The sequence below is a fragment of the Cherax quadricarinatus genome, chromosome 10, assembly GCF_038502225.1.
Source record: "Cherax quadricarinatus isolate ZL_2023a chromosome 10, ASM3850222v1, whole genome shotgun sequence".
NCBI lineage: Eukaryota > Metazoa > Arthropoda > Malacostraca > Decapoda > Parastacidae > Cherax > Cherax quadricarinatus.
This window is the reverse complement of record NC_091301.1, coordinates 15090981-15112352: the sequence shown is the minus strand read 5'-3', so window position 1 is coordinate 15112352 and position 21372 is coordinate 15090981. Positions and strand designations below refer to the sequence as shown.

At 39.7% G+C, this 21372-nt stretch overlaps 1 protein-coding gene across 3 annotated transcripts in view; it reads left to right on the top strand.

Moving 5' to 3' along the window:
- mnb (minibrain) overlaps nucleotides 1-17764 on the top strand; it is a 260612-nt gene extending 242848 nt beyond the window's left edge. The window contains exons 5-6 of one of the 3 annotated variants that reach the window (XM_070083668.1): nucleotides 16061-16252; nucleotides 16574-17764. In XM_070083668.1, the coding sequence (XP_069939769.1) occupies nucleotides 16061-16252; nucleotides 16574-16744 (363 nt within the window). In that variant the 3' untranslated portion in view covers nucleotides 16745-17764. The remainder of the gene's footprint in view (nucleotides 1-16060; nucleotides 16253-16573) is intronic. The other 2 variants (XM_070083670.1, XM_070083669.1) reach the window with 2 other exon arrangements.
- The last annotated feature ends 3608 nt before the right edge of the window (nucleotides 17765-21372 follow it).

The following is a 21372-nucleotide window of genomic DNA, read 5'->3' as shown; positions in this document are numbered from 1 at the left end:
TGAAGGAGGGGTGTTAATGTTGCAGTTTAAAAGCTGTAGTGTAAAGCACCCTTCTGGCAAGACAGTGATGGAGTGAATGATGGTGAAAGTTTTTCTTTTTCGGGCCACCCTGCATTGGTGGGAATCGGCCGGTGTGATAATAAATAAAAAAAATATATATTTAGTAGTAGGTTGGTAGACAGCAACCACCCAGGGAGGTACTACATTCCTGCCAAGTGAGTGTAAAATGAAAGCCTGTAATTGTTTTACATGATGGTAGATTGCTGGTATTTTTTCTGTCTCATAAATATGCAAGGTTTCAGGTACATCTTGCTACTTCTACTTACACTTAGGTCACACTTCACATACATGTACAAACATATATATACACACCCCTCTGGGTTTTCTTCTATTTTCTTGCTAGTTCTTGTTTATTTCCTCTTATCTCCATGGGGAAGTTGAACAGAATTCTTCCTCCGTAAGCTATGCGTGTTGTAAGAGGCGACTAAAATGCCAGGAGCAAGGGGCTAGTAACCCCTTCTCCTGTATATATTACTAAATGTGAAAGGAGAAACTTTTGTTTTTCCTTTTGGGCCACCCTGCCTCGATGGGATACGGCCGGTGTGTTGAAAGAAGAAGAAACATATATATATTTAGTAGTAAGTTGGTAGACAGCAACCACCCAGGGAGGTACTACCGTCCTGCCAAGTGAGAGTAAAACGAAAACCTGTAATTGTTTTACATGATGGTAGGATTGCTGGTGTCTTTTGTCTGTCTCATAAATATGCAAGATTACAGGTATGTCTTGCTACTTCTACTTACACTTAGGTCACATACATGTACAGGAAGGCCCCACTTATATGGCTGGTTAGGTTCCAGGCTACCGCCGTAAAGCGGAAACCGCCGTAAAGTGGAACACCCTTTTTTTCCACTTACGAATGCATACAAACACTAGATAACAAGTTTACACTAACATATATTAAGTTAGCAATAGAACCAGGCATCAAAAAACAATAAAAAAGTACAATACACACATAGTGCACTCATTACTTACCTTAAAATATTTATAGTCTTAATCTAGGGTGAGACAAGTAGTATTTATTGTAAGAAATCAAGTGTGGTATGTATGGTAGTCAGCCAGGCTACCATACCAGGCCAACCCACCTACACATAATATTCTATTACATTTAAGCATCCCAGAGCGATAAAATGTATATACAGTTCACTCATTACTTACCTTAAAATATTTGTAGTCTTAATGTAGGGTCAGGAGTAAGTAAATGAGATAAAACGAATAAATGAGAGAGAGAAAGAATGAGTGCATGAGAGAGGACAGGCGCAGAGTTATGTAAACAAACCAGGCGAAGGTAAGTTTTGTAAACGAAGTGTACACGTCTGGTTTGTGTACAAGTTACATTGTGTACAGGTTGTCTCTACATTGATACGGTAGAATAAATAAAGAAGAACACTCCCATTCTCATGTAACATCATTTTGAGAAGAAATGATACTCTGAGTGAAGGCAATGGAAATAAGTCACTCTGACTTTTTTGGGTTATCCTAGGTTCTCTACACATATGTTGTTTTGTATGATAATCTATGTAACTGTATTTGTGTATACCTGAATAAACTTACTTACATACATACGAAAGGAATAATTTTCTATAGTTACCCCCAGTAACACATTTTCTCTTATGTTAGATTAGAGAAAATGTTATTCTTGGCATCACTTGTACAAGTTATCTGGCTACCACATCTCATATTTATGTTTATTTATTCTATTGTAGGGTGTATTTATCATCTTTTTATGTTATGTATCGTGTTTATTATATAATTTTGAAAAAAATATCATGGATGGATTAATGAAAATGTGTATATTAACGTAATATACAACATTTAATGAGACTCGGTGATTATTATTATTATTATCATTTCTAATATGGTGTCACTTGTGCAAGTCGTCTGCTACCACATCTCATATTTATGTTTATTTATTCTATTGTGGGGTGTATTTATCATCTTTTTATGTTATGTATCGTGTTTATTATATAATTTTGAAAAAATATCATAGATGGATTAATGAAAATGTGTATTTAACGTAATATACGACATTTAAATGAGACTCGATGATTATTATTATCATTACTAATATGACGTCTGGAGACATAAGACACTCTTACTGATTTTAATGTGTACCTGCATGCCAGCACAGTATGTAAGTTTATTTAAGTACAGGTATACATAAGTATAATTATCAGAGTATATATAAAATATGAAATAACTTTTAAAAACATTTGAAATTTTGGAGTTTCCAGACAAAATGGAGAGACTTAGTGCTTACTGAGCTCACGAAGAATGTAAACAAACAGGGTGGGGCGCGGTGACGGTATTAGAAAGTCAGGTGGGGGGAGCCGTATACCGAGTTTTGGTCATAATTTGAAATGACCGTATTAGCGGAACGCCATAAAGTGAAACGCCGTAAAGCGGGACCCTCCTGTACACGTTTATTTATACACACTCATCTGAGTTTTCTTTGATTTTATCTTAATAGTTCTTGGTCTTATTACTTTTTCTTTTATATCCATGGGGAAGTGGAATAAGAATCTTTCCTCCGTAAGCCATGCGTGTTGTAAAAGTCAACTAAAATGCCAGGAACAATGGGCTAGTAACCCCTTTTCCTGTAAAGATTACTAAAAAGAATAAGAAGAAAATTGTCAAAGTGGGAAGTCTGAATGTGCGTGGATGTTGTGCAAATGATAAGAAAGAGATGATTGTGGATGTTATGAATGAGAAGAAGCTGGATGTCCTGGCTTTAAGTGAAACAAAGCTGAAGGGGGTGGAAGAGTTTCAGTGGAGAGGAATAAATGGGATTAGGTCAGGGGTTTCAAATAGAGTTAGAGCTAAAGAAGGAGTAGCAATAATGTTGAAGGATAAGCTATGGCAGGAAAAGAGGGACTATAAATGTATTAATTCAAGGATTATGTAGAGTAAAATAAAGGTTGGATGTGAAAAGTGGGTTATAGTAAGCGTGTATGCACCTGGAGAACAGAGAAGTGTAGATGAGAGAGAGAGAGATTTTGGGAAATGTTGAGTGAAAGGGTGGGGAGTTTTGAACCAAGTGTGAGAGTACTTGTGGTTGGGGATTTCAATGCTAAAGTGGGTAAAAATGTTATGGAGGGAGTAGTAGGTAAATTTGGGGTGCCAGGGGTAAATGTAAATGGGGAGCCTTTAACCCTTTGAGGGTCGACAGGGCCTCTCCGAAACTCGTTCTCAAGATCAGCCAAATTTAAAAAAAAAAAAATAATTTTCTCTTATGAAAAGATAGACAATCTTTTCCCGATCATAAGGACACCAAAAGTTTGAAATTTGATGGAAAACTTACGGAATTGTGCTCTTGCGAAGTTAGTGGTCTCGGGGATGTTTACGCATCGGCGATTTTGCCCACTTTGAGCCCCTTTTTCGGCCAATTCCACTGTACTAGTCGACAAAAAACATGAATATTTCGCTAGAACTCCATTTTTTCTATCGAATGGGTGCAAGAAACCACCCATATATGAAATTCAAGTATCCAGTACAGTGGTCAGAATTTAGCAATTTTGCCAATTTCATACAAATTTCAAAAGATGCCAATTTCCGAATAGGGTCCAGAATAAACAAGAAAGACATTCCACTTTGAATTTTTATTCTCACAAAAAATATAAGATTTGCTGTTATGCAGACTACTGCATTAGTGTAAAAAATGGTATAAATATTATTGGCGCACTTGTGAAAGAATATTAGACTCACCAGTTGACGTGTATTGGATCATTGGCACGATTTGTTTACTTTTGAAATTTGGTGAAAATCGAACATTTCTGCTACTTTGAGCTCAATTTCAAGGTATCTTTCATTGTAAAACCAGTCAAAATCATCTCAATTTCTGTAATATGTTTTCCATTCTATAAAATGAGACCAAGAAAACTAGAATACAACAATAAATACCATACGAAAATACAGTGCAAAGTCGCTGTTTTATTCCAAAAAAACGGTCAAAGTTTTTTTTTTCTCATTATGCACTGTGTGCTGCAGGATTTTTTTTAGACTGTGCATACTGACCACTTAGACCCATTCTTTCATATGAAGGCCTACCAGCTTTCTCTCACTAGATTTGAGGGCGCTAGAATTTAGGCGTACTAGTACGTCAAAAACCATGGGTCGTAAGCCGTACTAGTACGTCCGAAACCCTCAAAGGGTTAATTGAGCTATGTGTAGAAAGAAATGTGGTAATAAGTAATACATATTTTATGAAAAAGAGGATAAATAAATATACAAGGTATGATGAAGCACATAATGAAAGTAGTTTGTTAGATTATATATTGGTGGATAAAAGGTTGATGGGTAGGCTCCAGGATGTACATGTTTATAGAGGGGCAACTGATATATCGGACCATTATTTAGTTGTAACTACAGTTAGAGTAAGAGGTAGATGGGACAAGCGGAAGGTGGCAACAACAAGTAAGAGAGAGGTGAAAGTGTATAAACTAAGGGAGGAGGAAGTTCGGGTGAGATATAAGCGACTATTGGCAGAAAGGTGGGATAGTGCAAAGATGAGTAGTGGGGGGGTTGAAGAGGGTTGGAATAGTTTTAAAAATGCAGTATTATAATGTGGGGCAGAAGTTTGTGGTTATAGGAGGGTGGGGGCAGATGGAAAGAGGAGTGATTGGTGGAATGATGAAGTAAAGGGTGTGATAAAAGAGAAAAAGTTAGCTTATGAGAGGCTTTTACAAAGCAGAAGTGTTATAAGAAGAGCAGAGAATATGGAGAGTAAAAGAAAGGTGAAGAGAGTGGTGAGAGAGTGCAAAAGGAGAGCAGATGATAGAGTGGGAGAGGCACTGTCAAGAAATTTTAATGAAAATAAGAAAAAATTTTGGAGTGAGTTAAACAAGTTAAGAAAGCCTAGGGAACGTATGGATTTGTCAGTTAAAAACAGAGTAGGGGAGTTAGTAGATGGGGAGATGGAGGTATTAGGTAGATGGCGAGAATATTTTGAGGAACTTTTAAATGTTGAGGAAGAAAGGGAGGCGGTAGTTTCTTACACTGGCCAGGGAGGTATTCCATCTTTTAGGAGTGAAGAAGAGCAAAATGTAAGTGTGGGGGAGGTACGTGAGGCATTATGTAGAATGAAAGGAGGTAAAGCAGCTGGAACTGATGGGATCATGACAGATGTTAAAAGCAGGGGGGGATATAGTGTTGGAGTGGTTGGTACTTTTGTTTAATAAATGTGTGAAAGAGGGGAAGGTACCTAGGGATTGGCGGAGAGCATGTATAGTCCCTTTATATAAAGGGAAGGGGGACAAAAGAGATTGTAAAAATTATAGAGAAATAAAGTTTACTGAGTATACCAGGAAAAGTGTACGGTAGGGTTATAATTGAAAGAATTAGAGGTAAGACAGAATGTAGGATTGCGGATGAGCAAGGAGGTTTCCGAGTGGGTAGGGGATGTGTAGATCAAGTGTTTACACTGCAGCATATATGTGAACAGTATTTAGATAAGGGTAGGGAAGTTTTTATTGCCTTTATGGATTTAGAAAAGGCATATGATAGAGTGGATAGGGGAGCAATGTGGCAGATGTTGCAAGTATATGGAATAGGTGGTAAGTTACTAAATGCTGTAAAGAGTTTTTATGAGGATAGTGAGGCTCAGGTTAGGGTGTGTAGAAGAGAGGGAGACTACTTCCCAGTAAAAGTAGGTCTTAGACAGGGATGTGTAATCTCACCATGGTTGTTTAATATATTTATAGATGGGGTTGTAAAAGAAGTAAATGCTAGGGTGTTTGGTAGAGGGGTGGGATTAAATTATGGGGAATCAAATACAAAATGGGAATTGACACAGTTACTTTTTGCTGATGATACTGTGCTTATGGGAGATTCTAAAGAAAAATTGCAAAGGTTAGTGGATGAGTTTGGGAGTGTGTGTAAAGGTAGAAAGTTGAAAGTGAACATAGAAAAGAGTAAGGTGATGAGGGTATCAAATGATTTAGATAAAGAAAAATTGGATATCAAATTGGGAAGGAGTATGGAAGAAGTGAATGTTTTCAGATACTTGGGAGTTGATGTGTTGGCAGATGGATTTATGAAGGATGAGGTTAATCATAGAAATGATGAGGGAAAAAAAGGTGAGTGGTGCGTTGAGGTATATGTGGAGTCAAAAAACGTTATCTATGGAGGCAAAGAAATGAATGTATGAAAGTATAGTACCAACACTCTTATCTGGATGTGAAGCTTGGGTTGTGAATGCAGCAGCGAGGAGATGGTTGGAGGCAGTGGAGATGTCCTGTCTAAGGGCAATGTGTTTTGTAAATATTTTGCAGAAAATTTGGAGTGTGAAAGTTAGGAAAAGGTGTGGAGTTAATAAAAGTATTAGTCAGAGGGCAGAAGATGGGTTGTTGAGGTGGTTTGGTCATTTAGAGAGAATGGATCAAAGTAGAATGACATGGAAAGCATATAAATCTATAGGGGAAGGAAGGCGGGGTAGGGGTCGTCCTCGAAAGGGTTGGAGAGAGGGGGTAAAGGAGGTTTTGTGGGCGAGGGGCTTGGACTTCCAGCAAACATGCGTGTGCGTGTTAGATAGGAGTGAATGGAGACGAATGATACTTGGGACCTGACTATCTGTTGGAGTGTGAGCAGGGTAATACAGTGGAACCTCAAAAATCGAACGTATTAAATATCGAACGTTTCGAAAATAAGACCATTTTTTCGGACAAACTGTGTCTCAATTATCGAACGCGCCCCTAATTTCAGACCGCCAGGTACAGGACCTGTCCGCTGGCCCGCTCTGTCCGCGTCCCCGCGCAGGTGCCATGAGCAGTCTAGCTTTGTTTATGCTTGAGTGAACACTAACCTGTGCTCTCATTCACACATTTTATGATTATTTCGTTATGTTTAGTGCTTGTGGGACTGTGAAATAAGCTGCCATGGGCCCAGGGAAACTTGCTAGTGGTACCCCTGTGGTAAAGAAAGTGAGAAACACCATAGATGTGAAGAAGGAAATAATGCAGAAGTATGAGAGTGGTGTGAGACTTGTTGAGCTTGCCAGGATGTTTGGGAAAAACAAGTCGACCATCAGTTCTATCCTGGCAAAGAAAGAACAAATCAAGGAATCTAATGTTGCGAAAGGTGTTAATATGCTAACCAAAAAAACACCACAAATAGTTGAAGAGGTTGAGAAGTTGTTGCTGGTGTGGATCAAGGATAAAGAGATTGCAGGTGATAGTGTTTCAGAGACGATTATTTGCGAAAAGGCAAGGAAGTTGCATCCCGATCTGGTACAGAAAACTTCTGCAACCAGTGCTGATGGTGAATCTAAGGCCAGCAGAGGCTGGTTTGACAGATTTAAGAAGCATAGTGGCATACACAATGTTGTAAGACATGGTGAGGCAGCCAGTTCAGACAAACGGGCGGCTGAGAAGTTTGTACAGGAGTTTAAGGGGTACATAGTGAAGATTTGAAACCTGAACAAGTGTTTAATTGTGACGAAACAGGCTTGTTTTGGAAGAAAATGCCAAAAAGGACCTTCATCACACAGGAGGAAAAGGCACTGCCAGGACACAAGCCTATGAAAGACAGGCTTACTCTTTTGTTCTGTGCTAATGCTAGTAGTGATTTTAAAGTGAAGCCTTTACTTGTGTATCATTCAGAAAATCCCAGAGTGTTTAAGAAAAACAGTCTTTAAGAACAAGTTATGTGTCTTGTGGAAAGCTAATCATAAGGTGTGGGTCACAAGGCAAATTTTCAAAGAGTGGGTCTGTGAAGTGTTTGGCCCCAGTGTGAAAAAATACCTCCAGGAAAAGAAATTGCCACTCAAGTGCCTCCTGTTAATGGACAATGCTCCTGCTCATCCTCCAAACTTATTAGACCTCTTGTCTAAGGAATTCAGTTTTATAAAAGTGAAGTTCTTGCCTCCTAACACCACTCCTCTCCTCCAGCCCATGGACCAGCAGGTCATTTCTAACTTCAAAAAACTCTACACAAAAGCAGTGTTTGAAAAGTGCTTTGAAGTGACCACAGACACTAAGTTGACCCTAAGAGTTCTGGAGGAATCACTTCAACATCTACAACTCCATAAGCCTTATAGGTAAGGCTTGGGAGGGAGTGACTTCCAGGACTTTGAACTCTGCTTGGAGATAATTGTGGCCAGATTGTGTCCAAAAAAGGGATTTTGAAGGGTTTGAGGCTGACCCTGACCCAGGTGACCCTCTGCCTGTTGTGGACTCTATTGTGGCATTCGGGAACACCCTGGGGTTGGAGGTGAGTGGGGAGGATGTGGAAGAGTTGGTGGAGGACCACAGGGATGAGCTAACCACTGAAGAGCTGCAAGAGCTTCATCTGGAGCAGTATCAGACCACAGCTGAGGAACTTGCTTCAGAGGAGGAGGAAGAGGGAGTGGATGAGGTGCCTTCTTCAAAGATTAAGGAGATTTGTGCCAAGTGGAATGATGTCCAAATGTTTGCGCAGAAGTACCACCCTGAGCAAGCTGAAACAAGCCATCTTTGCAACAAGTTCAGTGACAGAACCATGTTCCAATTTAGGGAAATGTTAAAGAGGCACCAGAAACAGAGGACTGTGGACAGTTATTTTGTGAGACAGGGGTCCAGTGACTCTCAAGCTGGTCCTAGTGGCATTAAAAACCAGAGAAGGGAAGTAACCCCAGAGAGGGCTTTACCTGAAGCCCTCATGGAGGGGGATTCTCCTTCCAAACACTAACCCCAACTCTCTCTCTCCTCCTCCCTATCTTCCAGATGCCATCACCAATCTTCAATAAAGGTAAGTAAAAATGTTATTTTATTTGTATTACTATACATAATTAAAAACTATAGTATTTGTTGTATGTAAAACTGTATTTAATCTCTATAAAATGTATTTTTTGTGTGAATATTTTTGGGTTTCTGGAACGGATTAATTGTATTTCCATTATTTCTTATGGGAAATATTGCTTCAAATTTCAGACTTTTTGAATTTAGAACTAGCTCCTGGAACAGATTAAGTTCAATTTTTGAGGTTCCACTGTATTTAGTGAAGGGATTCAGGGAAACCGGTTATTTTCATATAGTCGGACTTGAGTTCTGGAAATGGGAAGTACAATGTCTGCACTTTAAAGGAGGGGTTTGGGATATTGGCAGTTTGGAGGGATATGTTGTGTATCTTTATATGTATATACTTATAAACTGTTGTATTCTGAGCACCTCTGCAAAAACAGTGATAATGTGTGAGTGTGGTGAAAGTGTTCAATGATGATGAAAGTATTTTCTTTTTGGGGATTTTCTTTTTTGGGTCACCCTGCCTCAGTGGGAGACGGCCGACTTGTTGAAAAAAAAAAATGTATGTATAGTGTGACCTAAGTGTAAGTAGAAGTAGCAAGACGTACCTGAAATCTTGCATGTTTATGATACAGAAGAAAGGACACCAGCAATCCTACCATCATGTAAAACAATTACAGGCTTTCATTTTACTACCGTCCTGCCAAGTGAGTGTAAAGTGGAAACCTGTAATTGTTTTACATGATGGTAGGAATGCTGGTGTCTTTTTTTCTGTTTCATACACATGCAAGATTTCAGGTACTTCTTGCTCCTTCTGCTTACACTTAGGTCACACTACACATACATGTACAAGCATATATATACACACCCCTCTGGGTTTTCTTCTATTTTCTTACTAGTTCTTGTTCTTGTTTATTTCCTCTTATCTCCATGGGGAAGTGGAACAGAATTCTTCCTCTGTAAGCTATGCGTGTTGTAAGAGGCGACTAAAATGCCAGGAGCAAGGGGCTAGTAACCCCTTCTCCTATATATATTACTAAATGTGAAAGGAGAAACTTTTGTTTTTCCTTTTGGGCCACCCTGCCTCGGTGGGATACGGCCGGTGTGTTGAAAGAACGAATATATACAGGTCTCCCTCAACATTCACGTTTTCAGCTTTCGCGGGCTTCACACATTTGCGAATTCCCAACTGCCAAATTCCCAGCCACCAAATTCCCAGCCGCCAAATTATATTCAAGTTTCCCCCCGTGCCTACTACCCTTCCACCGACCCCTGCAACTGGCAGCCAGCCCTCCTACCACTCAGTGTGGTGAGTGTTTTGTTTGTTTATTATTTGCTATTAAACTACAGTATAAATAATGTAAACCCATTCATGACTGCATATTGGAATGGTTATTCGGACATGTATTAGACGGTGACATGGATTTGGAAAAGGTGTATGACAGGGTGGATAGGGGGGCAATGTGGCAGATGTTGCAAGTGTATGATGTAGGAGGTAGGTTACTGAAAGCAGTGAAGAGTTTTTACGAGGATAGTGAGGCTCAAGTTAGAGTATGTAGGAAAGAGGGATATTATTTCCCAGTAAAAGTAGGCCTTAGACAAGGATGTGTGATGTCACCATGGTTGTTTAATATATTTATAGATGGGGTTGTAAGAGAAGTAAATGCGAGGGTCTTGGCAAGAGGCGTGGAGTTAAAAGATAAAGAATCACACACAAAGTGGGAGTTGTCACAGCTGCTCTTTGCTGATGACACTGTGCTCTTGGGAGATTCTGAAGAGAAGTTGCAGAGATTGGTGGATGAATTTGGTAGGGTATGCAAAAGAAGAAAATTAAAGGTGAATACAGGAAAGAGTAAGGTTATGAGGATAACAAAAAGATTAGGTGATGAAAGATTGAATATCAGATTGGAGGGAGAGAGTATGGAGGAGGTGAATGTATTCAGATATTTGGGAGTGGACGTGTCAGCGGATGGATCTATGAAAGATGAGGTGAATCATAGAATTGATGAGGGGAAAAGAGTGAGTGGTGCACTTAGGAGTCTGTGGAGACAAAGAACTTTGTCCTTGGAGGCAAAGAGGGGAATGTATGAGAGTATAGTTTTACCAACGCTCTTATATGGGTGTGAAGCATGGGTGATGAATGTTGCAGCGAGGAGAAGGCTGGAGGCAGTGGAGATGTCATGTATGAGGGCAATGTGTGGTGTGAATATAATGCAGAGAATTCATAGTTTGGAAGTTAGGAGAAGGTGCGGGATTACCAAAAATGTTGTCCAGAGGGCTGAGGAAGGGTTGTTGAGGTGGTTCGGACATGTAGAGAGAATGGAGCGAAACAGAATGACTTCAAGAGTGTATCAGTATGTAGTGGAAGGAAGGCGGGGTAGGGGTAGGCCTAGGATAGGTTGGAGAGAGGGGGTAAAGGAGGTTTTGTGTGCGAGGGGCTTGGACTTCCAGCAGGCATGCATGAGCGTGTTTGATAGGAGTGAATGGAGACAAATGGTTTTTAATACTTGACGTGCTGTTGGAGTGTGAGCAAAGTAACATTTATGAAGGGGTTCAGGGAAACCGGCAGGCCGGACTTGAGTCCTGGAGATGGGAAGTACAGTGCCTGCACTCTGAAGGAGGGGTGTTAATGTTGCAGTTTAAAAACTGTAGTGTAAAGCACCCTTCTGGCAAGACAATGATGGAGTGAATGATGGTGAAAGTTTTTCTTTTTCGGGCCACCCTGCCTTGGTGGGAATCGGCCAGTGTGATAATAATAATAATAAAAAATGTGTTTACTCTTGAACACAGCAAAGAATCAAACATTTCTGCTACTGCTAATAATAAGAATAGTAATAATAATAATAATAATAATAAATACGATATAATTGAAGAAGGAAGTTGTACAAAAATACGAGGGAGTGGTTGACACATTGTCAGTGTGGCTTTGTTTATGCTGGAGTGAACATTAGTCTCCCTGCTCTTCCAAACATTTCACAATTATTCATTGTGTTTGGTGCTTGTAGATTGAGTGTGACTAGAGTGGTAGAGGCAGTGGTTGAGGCAGCTGTTGAGGCAGCGATTGAGGCAGTGGTTGAGGCAGCGATTGAGGCAGTGGGTGAGGCAGCTGTTGAGGCTGCTGTTGAGGCAGCAGTTGAGGCAGTGGGTGAGGCAGCGATTGAGACAGTGGGTGAGGCAGCTGTTGAGGCAGCTGTTGAGGCAGCGATTGAGGCAGTGGGTGAGGCAGCTGTTGAGGCAGCGATTGAGGCAGTGGGTGAGGCAGCTGTTGAGGAAACGATTGAGGCAGTGGTTGAGGCAGCTGTTGAGGCAGCGATTGAGGCAGTGGGTGCGGCAGCGATTGAGGCAGTGGGTGAGGCAGCTGTTGAGGCTGCTGTTGAGGCAGCGATTGAGGCAGTGGGTGAGGCAGCGATTGAGACAGTGGGTGAGGCAGCTGTTAAGGCAGCGATTGAGGCAGTGGGTGAGGCAGCTGTTGAGGCAGCGATTGAGGCAGTGGGTGAGGCAGCTGTTGAGGAAACGATTGAGGCAGTGGGTGAGGCAGCTGTTGAGGAAACGATTGAGGCAGTGGTTGAGGCAGCTGTTGAGGCAACGATTGAGGCAGTGGGTGAGGCAGCTGTTGAGGCAGCGATTGAGGCAGTGGGTGAGGAAGCGATTGAGGCAGTGGGTGAGGCAGCTGTTGAGGCAGCGATTGAGGCAGTGGGTGAGGCAGCTGTTGAGGCAGCGATTGAGGTAGTGGGTGAGGCAGCTGTTGAGGCAGCGATTGAGGCAGTGGGTGAGGCAGCTGTTGAGGCAGCGATTGAGGCAGTGGGTGAGGCAGCTGTTGAGGCAGCGATTGAGGCAGTGGTATTTAATAACATACATGTTATTAATAATAATAATAATACATGTTATTAATAATATGTACTATTATTATTTATAATATATGTGTTATTAAATACCACTGCCTCAACCGGTGAATTATCATGAAATGTTTGGAAGAGCAGGGAGACTAACGCTCACTCCAGCATAAACAAAGCCACACTGACGATGTGTCAACCACTCCCTCGTATTTTTGTACAATTTCCTTCTTCAATTATATTGTATTATTATTATTATTATTATTATTATTATTATTATTATTATTATTATTATTATTATTATTATTATTGTTATTGTTATTGTTATTATTAGCAGTAGCAGAAATGTTTGATTCTTTGCTGTGTTCAAGAGTAAACGCATGATGTCACCGTCTAATACCTGTCCGAATAGCCATTGCAATATGCAGTCATGAATGGGTTTACATTATTTATACTGTAGTTTAATAGCAAATAATGAACAAACAAAACACTCACCACACTGAGTGGTGGGAGGGCTGGCTGCCACTTGCGGGGGTCGGAGGGAGGGTAGTAGGGACTCGCAGTGGTTGGGGAAGTGGTGGAGTCAGTGGTAGAATCTGTGGTATTTAATAACATACATGTTATTAAAGCATAACATGTATATATTTAGTACAATTTACGACATTTTCATGTATTTTATGATTGTTCATGGTTCAACAAGTTAAGGAAGCAGTATTGTATTATATTCCCCTACAATATATTGGGGGCACCAAACATTCACGGTTTTTCAACATTCGCAAGGCTCTTGATCCCCTAACCCTCGCGAATGTTGAGGGAGACCTGTGTATATGTATGTGTATATATATATATATATATATATATATATATATATATATATATATATATATATATATATATATATATATATATATATATATATATATATATATATATATATATATATATATATATATATATATATATATATATATATATATAAATAAAGGTAGTAGGTTGGTAGACAGCAACCACCCAGGAGGTACTACCGTCCTGCCAAGTGAGTGTAAAATGAAAGCCTGTAATTGTTTTACATGATGGTATAATTGCTGGTAATTGGCGGTAATTTCATGCACTGGCCAGGGAGGTATACCATCTTTTAGGAGTGAAGATGAGCAGAATGTAAGTGTGGTGGAGGTACGTGAGGCATTACGTAGAATGAAAGGGGGTAAAGCAGCTGGAACTGATGGGATCATGACAGAAATGTTAAAAGCAGGGGGGGATATAGTGTTGGAGTGGTTGGTACTTTTGTTTAATAAATGTATGAAAGAGGGGAAGGTACCTAGGGATTGGCAGAGAGCATGTATAGTCCCTTTATATAAAGGGAAAGGGGACAAAAGAGATTGTAAAAATTATAGAGGAATAAGTTTACTGAGTATACCAGGAAAAGTATACAGTAGAGTTATAATTGAAAGAATTAGAGGTATGACAGAATGTAGAATTGCGGATGAGCAAGGAGGCTTCAGAGTGGGTAGGGGATGTGTAGATCAAGTGTTTACATTGAAGCATATATGTGAACAGTATTTAGATAAAGGTAGGGAAGTTTTTATTGCATTTATGGATTTAGAAAAGGCATATGATAGAGTGGATAGAGGAGCTATGTGGCAGATGTTGCAAGTTTATGGAATAGGTGGTAAGTTATTAAATGCTGTAAAGAGCTTTTATGAGGATAGTGAGGCTCAGGTTAGGGTGTGTAGAAGAGAGGGAGAATACTTCCCGGTAAAAGTAGGTCTTAGACAGGGATGTGTAATGTCACCATGGTTGTTTAATATATTTATAGATGGGGTTGTAAAAGAAGTAAATGCTAGGGTGTTCGGGAGAGGGGTGGGATTAAATTATGGGGAATCAAATTCAAAATGGGAATTGACACAGTTACTTTTTGCAGATGATACTGTGCTTATGGGAGATTCTAAAGAAAAATTGCAAAGGTTAGTAGATGAGTTTGAGAATGTGTGTAAAGGTAGAAAGTTGAAAGTGAACATAGAAAAGAGTAAGGTGATATGGGTATCAAATGATTTAGATAAAGAAAAATTGGATATCAAATTGGGGAGGAGGAGTATGGCAGAAGTGAATGTTTTCAGATACTTGGGAGTTGACGTGTCGGCGGATGGATTTATGAAGGATGAGGTTAATCATAGAATTGATGAGGGAAAAAAGGTGAGTGGTGCGTTGAGGTATATGTGGAGTCAAAAAACGTTATCTATGGAGGCAAAGAAGGGAATGTATGAAAGTATAGTAGTACCAACACTCTTATATGGATGTGAAGCTTGGGTGGTAAATGCAGCAGCGAGGAGACGGTTGGAGGCAGTGGAGATGTCCTGTCTAAGGGCAATGTGTGGTGTAAATATTATGCAGAAAATTCGGAGTGTGGAAATTAGGAGAAGGTGTGGAGTTAATAAAAGCATTAGTCAGAGGGCAGAAGAGGGGTTGTTGAGGTGGTTTGGTCATTTAGAGAGAATGGATCAAAGTAGAATGACATGGAAAGCATATAAATCTATAGGGGAAGGAAAGAGGGGTAGGGGTCGTCCTCGAAAGGGTTGGAAAAAGGGGGTAAAGGAGGTTTTGTGGGCGAGGGGCTTGGACTTCCAGCAAGCGTGCATGAGCGTGTTAGATAGGAGTGAATGGAGACGAATGATACTTGGGACCTGACGATCTGTTGGAGTGTGAGCAGGGTAATATTTAGTGAAGGGATTCAGGGAAACCGGTTATTTTCATATAGTCGGACTTGAGTCCTGGAAATGGGAAGTACAATGCCTGCACTTTAAAGGAGGGATTTGGGATATTGGCAATTTGGAGGGATATGTTGTGTATCTTTATACGTATATGCTTCTAAACTGTTGTATTCTGAGCACCTCTGCAAAAGCAGTGATAATGTGTGAGTGTGGTGAAAGTGTTGAATGATGATGAAAGTATTTTCTTTTTGGGGATATTCTTTCTTTTTTGGGTCACCCTGCCTCGGTGGGAGACGACCAACTTGTTGGAAAAAAAAAAATAAAAAATAATTGCTGGTGTCCTTTTTCCTGTTTCATAAACATGCAAGATTTCAGGTATGTCTTGCTACTTCTACTTACACTTAGGTCACACTGCACTTATGTGTACAAGCATATATATACATACCCCTCTGGGTTTTCTTCTATTTTCTTTCTAGTTCTTGTTGATTTCCTCTTATCTTCATGGGGAAGTGGAACAGAATTCTTCCTCCATAAGCCATGCGTGTTGTAAGAGGCGACTAAAATGCCAGGAGCAAGGGGCTAGTAACCCTTTCTCCTGTATATATTACTAAATGTAAAAAGAGAAACTTTTGTTTTTCCTTTTGAGCAACCCCGCCTCGGTGGTGTACGGCTGGTGTGTTGAAAGAAGAAAGATATGTTATAAATGTTATTATAAGCATTTTATATAATGTCTAATATCTGTTTTAGGTTTACTATGCCAAGAAAAAGAAAAGGGCCCAACAAACCCAGGGTCAGAGTCCAAGCATGCACAAAAAGGAGCGGAAAGTTTACAATGATGGTTATGACGATGACAACCATGATTACATGATCAAGTCTGGGGAAAAGTTTGAAGATAGATATGAAATTGACTCATTAATAGGCAAAGGTTCTTTTGGTCAGGTGAGTTGTGTTTACATTCTTGATAATGATAGAGATTTTAGAATTCTAGTTGGTCTTGTTGAATTGCATCTAGATTGTTTCTCATAGAAACACATTAATATTGTAGTATAAAATATTACTGTCTTACAATATTAAATTAAGTCTACAATTTGTGTAAACATCTTTAAAGACATAATTTTGATTAATGGTGTTCCCTCAGATACCATGATGTTCTCATGCTGAGGTGTTTAACTTTTTATTTAAAATTACAAAATAATACCTGTGATGTTTTATATGTAAGATCTGATATTAGAATTCTAGTACAACAAACTTTTTCCTTAGGTTGTAAAAGCCTTCGACCATGAGGAACAGGCATGGACGGCCATCAAAATAATAAAGAACAAGAAACCATTTCTCAACCAGGCACAGATTGAAGTGAAACTCTTGGAGATGATGAATCGGGCAGATTCTGACAACAAGTATTATATAGGTAAAGACAAGATAGGTGGGTAGATGAAGCTGAGCAATGCACCCGTAACACATTAACCCCTAATACTCCTCTGCTGACTTGAATTTTGCTTCTACAATATTTCATTCAGTTCTAGCAAAGATTTTTTTTTTAGTTCTCATTTTAATTTGGGCTGTGCATTTTTTGTTCTCTCTATTTTTGGAAGGCTTTAAGGTTTATCCGATTTATGTTGACAAAACAGCAAGCAGTCTACACACGTGTGCATACATGATTGTATTGTGATCATGTCCCTTCATTTTTTGTTGTTCTTGAGACATGACACTTAGCTCTCAACAGTCTTTCCTCAACTTTTTTTTCCCTAAACTTGTGGAATATCATGTGTTTCCAAGGTGATCTTAAAAGGTTTTGTAAAGTTAAGTGCCCTCTTGGTATGAAGAATTGAGAAATTATTGGGAATCTGAGACAAGTATGGGAACAGAGTCAGGTAAACAGTAAATATCTTGAGGGAAGCTTGAAAAGGTGCTGTTTTGAAACCCAAAAATAAGGAAAAAAAAAAACTGTGAGAAGTAGCAAGTAGTGGTCAGGTCAGTAATGGCAGTGAGAAATTGTAAGGGAAGGGGTAAGAAACCCCTCCTGTTCCTTCAAGAGGCAAGTGAATTTCCTGGGGACTTCAGGGAAAAATGAGAGGAAAGTAGAGAAAATGGATATACCAGATCATCTGGAAATTTGACATCACTAACTGGCCATCTGCTGGACAAAAATATATAAGAAGTACAGATTAGAGTTGTCCTTAGGTATCTTTATCAGTGGTATTGGCTACTTTTGGTGATATTAGTATCGGAGTGATTGGAGGAATGAGGAGGCGGTTGGAGGCAGTGGAGATGTCCTGTCTAAGGGCATTGTGTGGTGTAAATGTTATGCAGAGAATTTGGAGTGTGGAAATTAGGAGGAGGTGTGGAGTTACTAAAAATATTAGTCAGAGAGTTGAAGAGGGGTTGTTGAGGTGGTTTGGTCATTTAGATAGAATGGATCAAAGTAGAATGACTTGGAGAGCATATAAATCTGTAGGGGAAGGAAGACGGGGTAGGGGTCATCCTCGAAAAGGTTGGAGGGAGGGGGTAAAGGAGGTTTTGTGGACGAGGAGCTTGGACTTCCAGCAAGCATGTGTGAGTGTGTTAGATAGGAGTGAATGGAGACGAATGGTTTTTGGGACCTGACAAGCTGTTGGATTGTGAGCAGGGTAATATTTAGTGAAGGGATTCAGGGAAACCAGTTATTGTTATATAGCTGGACTTGAGTACTGGAAATGGGAAGTACTATGCCTTCACTTTAACCCTTTGACTGTTTTGGTCGTATATATACGTCTTACGAGGTACAGTGTTTGACGTATGTATACTCATAAATTCTTGCGGCTTCAAATCAAGCAGGAGAAAGCTGGTAGGCCCACATGTGAGAGAATAGGTCTGTGTGGTCAGTGTGCACCATAAAAAAAATCTTGGAGCATGCAGTGCATAATGAGAAAAAACTGACCGTTTTTTTTTTTAATTAAAATGTCGAATTTGTGGTCTCTTTTCGTATAGTATTTATGGTTCTATTCTCATTTTCTTGGTCTCGCTTGAGAGAATGGAAAACATATTATAGAAATAGAGGTGATTTTGATTGGTTTTACTACAAAAAGAACCTGGAAATGGAACTCAAATTAGGGAAATGTTTGATTTTTGCCGATGTTCAAAAGTAAACAAATGATGTCATTGTCCAATAAATGTCCAACTAGCCATTCTAATATGCAGTCATGAATGGGTTGATATTATTTGTACAATTATTACAATATTGCAGTAGTCTGCATAACAGTAAATCTTTTATTTTTTGTTTGAATAAAAATTCAAAATATCAGAGGGGCCTGGAGACGTGACTGATGAACAGAGAAAATGTTATTTTAGAACCAGGAATGTCTGCAGTGTTCATTCTGGACTTTATTTTGAAATTGTCATATTTTTTAATTTTCGTGAAATTGGCCAAATTTCAAATTTCTGACCACGTTATTGGGTAGTTGAAATTGGTAAATGGGCAGTTTCTTGTGCTCAATCGATAGTAAATGTGGAGTTCTAAAGAAATAGCTATGAGTTTGGTCGACTGGAAGATTGGAATTAGCAGAAAATAGGGCTCAAAGTGGACGAAATTGCTGATTTGTAAATACTGTATCGCCGAGGTCGCTAACTTTGCGAGAGCATAATTCCGTCAGTTTTCCATCAAATTTCAATTTTTTTGGTGTCATTACAACCAGGAAAAGATTCTCTATCATTTCATAAGATTTTTTTTTTTTTTTTTTTTGAAATTTTGCAACACCAGGAGACACCTCAGGGTTGGGGGTTGGGAGAGGGGACGAGGGGTTAAAGGAGGGGTTTTGGGATATTGGCACTTTGGAGGGGTATGTTACATATCTTTATACAGTGGACCCACAGATATCGTAGCCATCGGATTTCTTAATATTCGTAGATCATAACGTTTTTTCATCAAAATATTGGCTCGGTTATCATCATTGAGCTTGGTAATAGTCATTCATCCCGAACGCATCCACACGGCAACAGTGTCCCGACAATCAGTATGCCATTGTTTATCATCCAGTGAGCACAATCCCACGCCTTCATACGATGCATTGTTTTTAGTGCTTGCAACTGCTAAATGAGCCACCAAGGGCTCAAAGAAAGTTTCTTGTGCCAGCCAGCCCTTTGGTAAAGAGCTGAGAGAGAGGGGAGAATGTGCCTCCTTCAGTGTTTCTGCGATATGTACGATACTAAAGCAGCAGGAGTCGATAAAGGCTATAGTGCCAGCCAGCGATAAAGTGTAGCGTTAACTGTGTAGCAAGTAAGTTAAGAGATTAATCGATAGAAAAAGGACAGCACGAGACTGATTCCTCCAGTGTAGTTGGAGGTATATAGGGCTACTGACTAACACCGCCGCCTCTGCTGCTTCTTGCTGCCGCCATCACCACCACTATGTAAGGCTTATCTTTCAGTGGCCACTATACACACAACAACACTTGTCACATACATAATGACATATTTTACTCATTCTAGAGTATATATCATAAGAACATAAGAAAGGAGGAACACTGCAGCAGGCCTGTTGGCCCATACTAGGCAGGTCCTTTACAATTCATCCCACTAATAAAACATTTGCCCAACCCAATTTTCTATGCTACCCAAGAAATAAGCTCTGATGTGCAAATCCCACTCAAATCCAACCCCTCGCCACTCAAATCCAACCCCTCATGTTTCTATATTATTAATATATTGTTTATTATGTCATATTAGATGAACTGTACTAAATAAATAAGCCGTAGAGTTGATATTAGTGTCATATTGAAGGACTTTCCTAACATACGCCAGAAACAGACTTCTCTGGAACACTTTTTTGAGCGACAGGGGTCCAGTGACGCTCAAGCTGGTCTTAGTGGCATTAAAAAATAAAGAAGGGAAGTAACCCCAGAAAAGGACTTAGTACCTGAAGTCTTTATGGAAGGGGGATTTCCCTTCCAAACAGTAAATTCTCCATCCTCTCCCCTCCCGTCTTCAGTACACTAAGAAGAGTCTTCAATAAAGGTAAGTGTGATGTTATTGTTTTATTCTTCATGTCTCATTGTTTTCTGTATAGGTAAATGTATATTTCATGTAAAAAAATTGTATTTTCTTAATACTTTTGGGTGTCTGGAATGGATTAATTGGATTTACATTATTTCTTGTGGGGAAAATGAACTCGGAAATCGTCAAATTTGGCTTTAGTGTCACACTCTGGAAAGGATTAATTACAATAACCGAGGATCCACTGTTTATGCTTCTAAACTGTTGTATCTAGGTGCCTCTGCAAAGACTGATTATGTGTGAGTGAGGTGAAAGTGTTGAATGATGATGAAAGTATTGTATTTTTGTTTTTTTTCTTTCTTTTTGGGTCACCCTGCCTTGGTGGGAGATGGCCGACTTGTTTAAAAAAAAAAAAATAGCATCTGCTTAAAATTTAACGTCAGTATCCATGGGTATAATTTAATTTTAATGGTATTGGCATCAGCAATAATTTTGTCATCATCTCATCCCTCAGTTATAAAGTCAAATAAAGTAATGCCCCACTTACATGGCAGGTTAGGTTCCAGGCTACCGCTGTAAAGCGGAAATCGGCTGTAAATTGAAACACCCTTTTTTTCCATTTTATTTATTTTTTTATTAACACACTGGCCGATTCCCACCAAGGCAGGATGGCCCGAAAAAGAAAAACTTTCACCATAATTCACTCCACCACTGTCTTGCCAGAAGGGTGCTTTACACTACAGTTTTTAAATTGCAACATTAACACCCCTCCTTCAGAGTGCAGGCACTGTACTTCCCATCTCCAGGACTCAAGTCCGGCCTGCTGGTTTCCCTGAATCCCTTCATAAATGTTACTTTGCTCACACTCCAACAGCACGTCAAGTATTAAAAACCATTTGTCTCCATTCACTCCTATCAAACACGCTCAAGCATGCCTGCTGGAAGTCCAAGCCCCTCGCACACAAAAGCTCCTTTACCTCCTCCCTCCAACCTTTCCTAGGCCGACCCCTACCCCGCCTTCCTTCCACTACAGACTGATACACTCTTGAAGTCATTCTGTTTCGCTCCATTGTCTCTACATGTCCGAACCA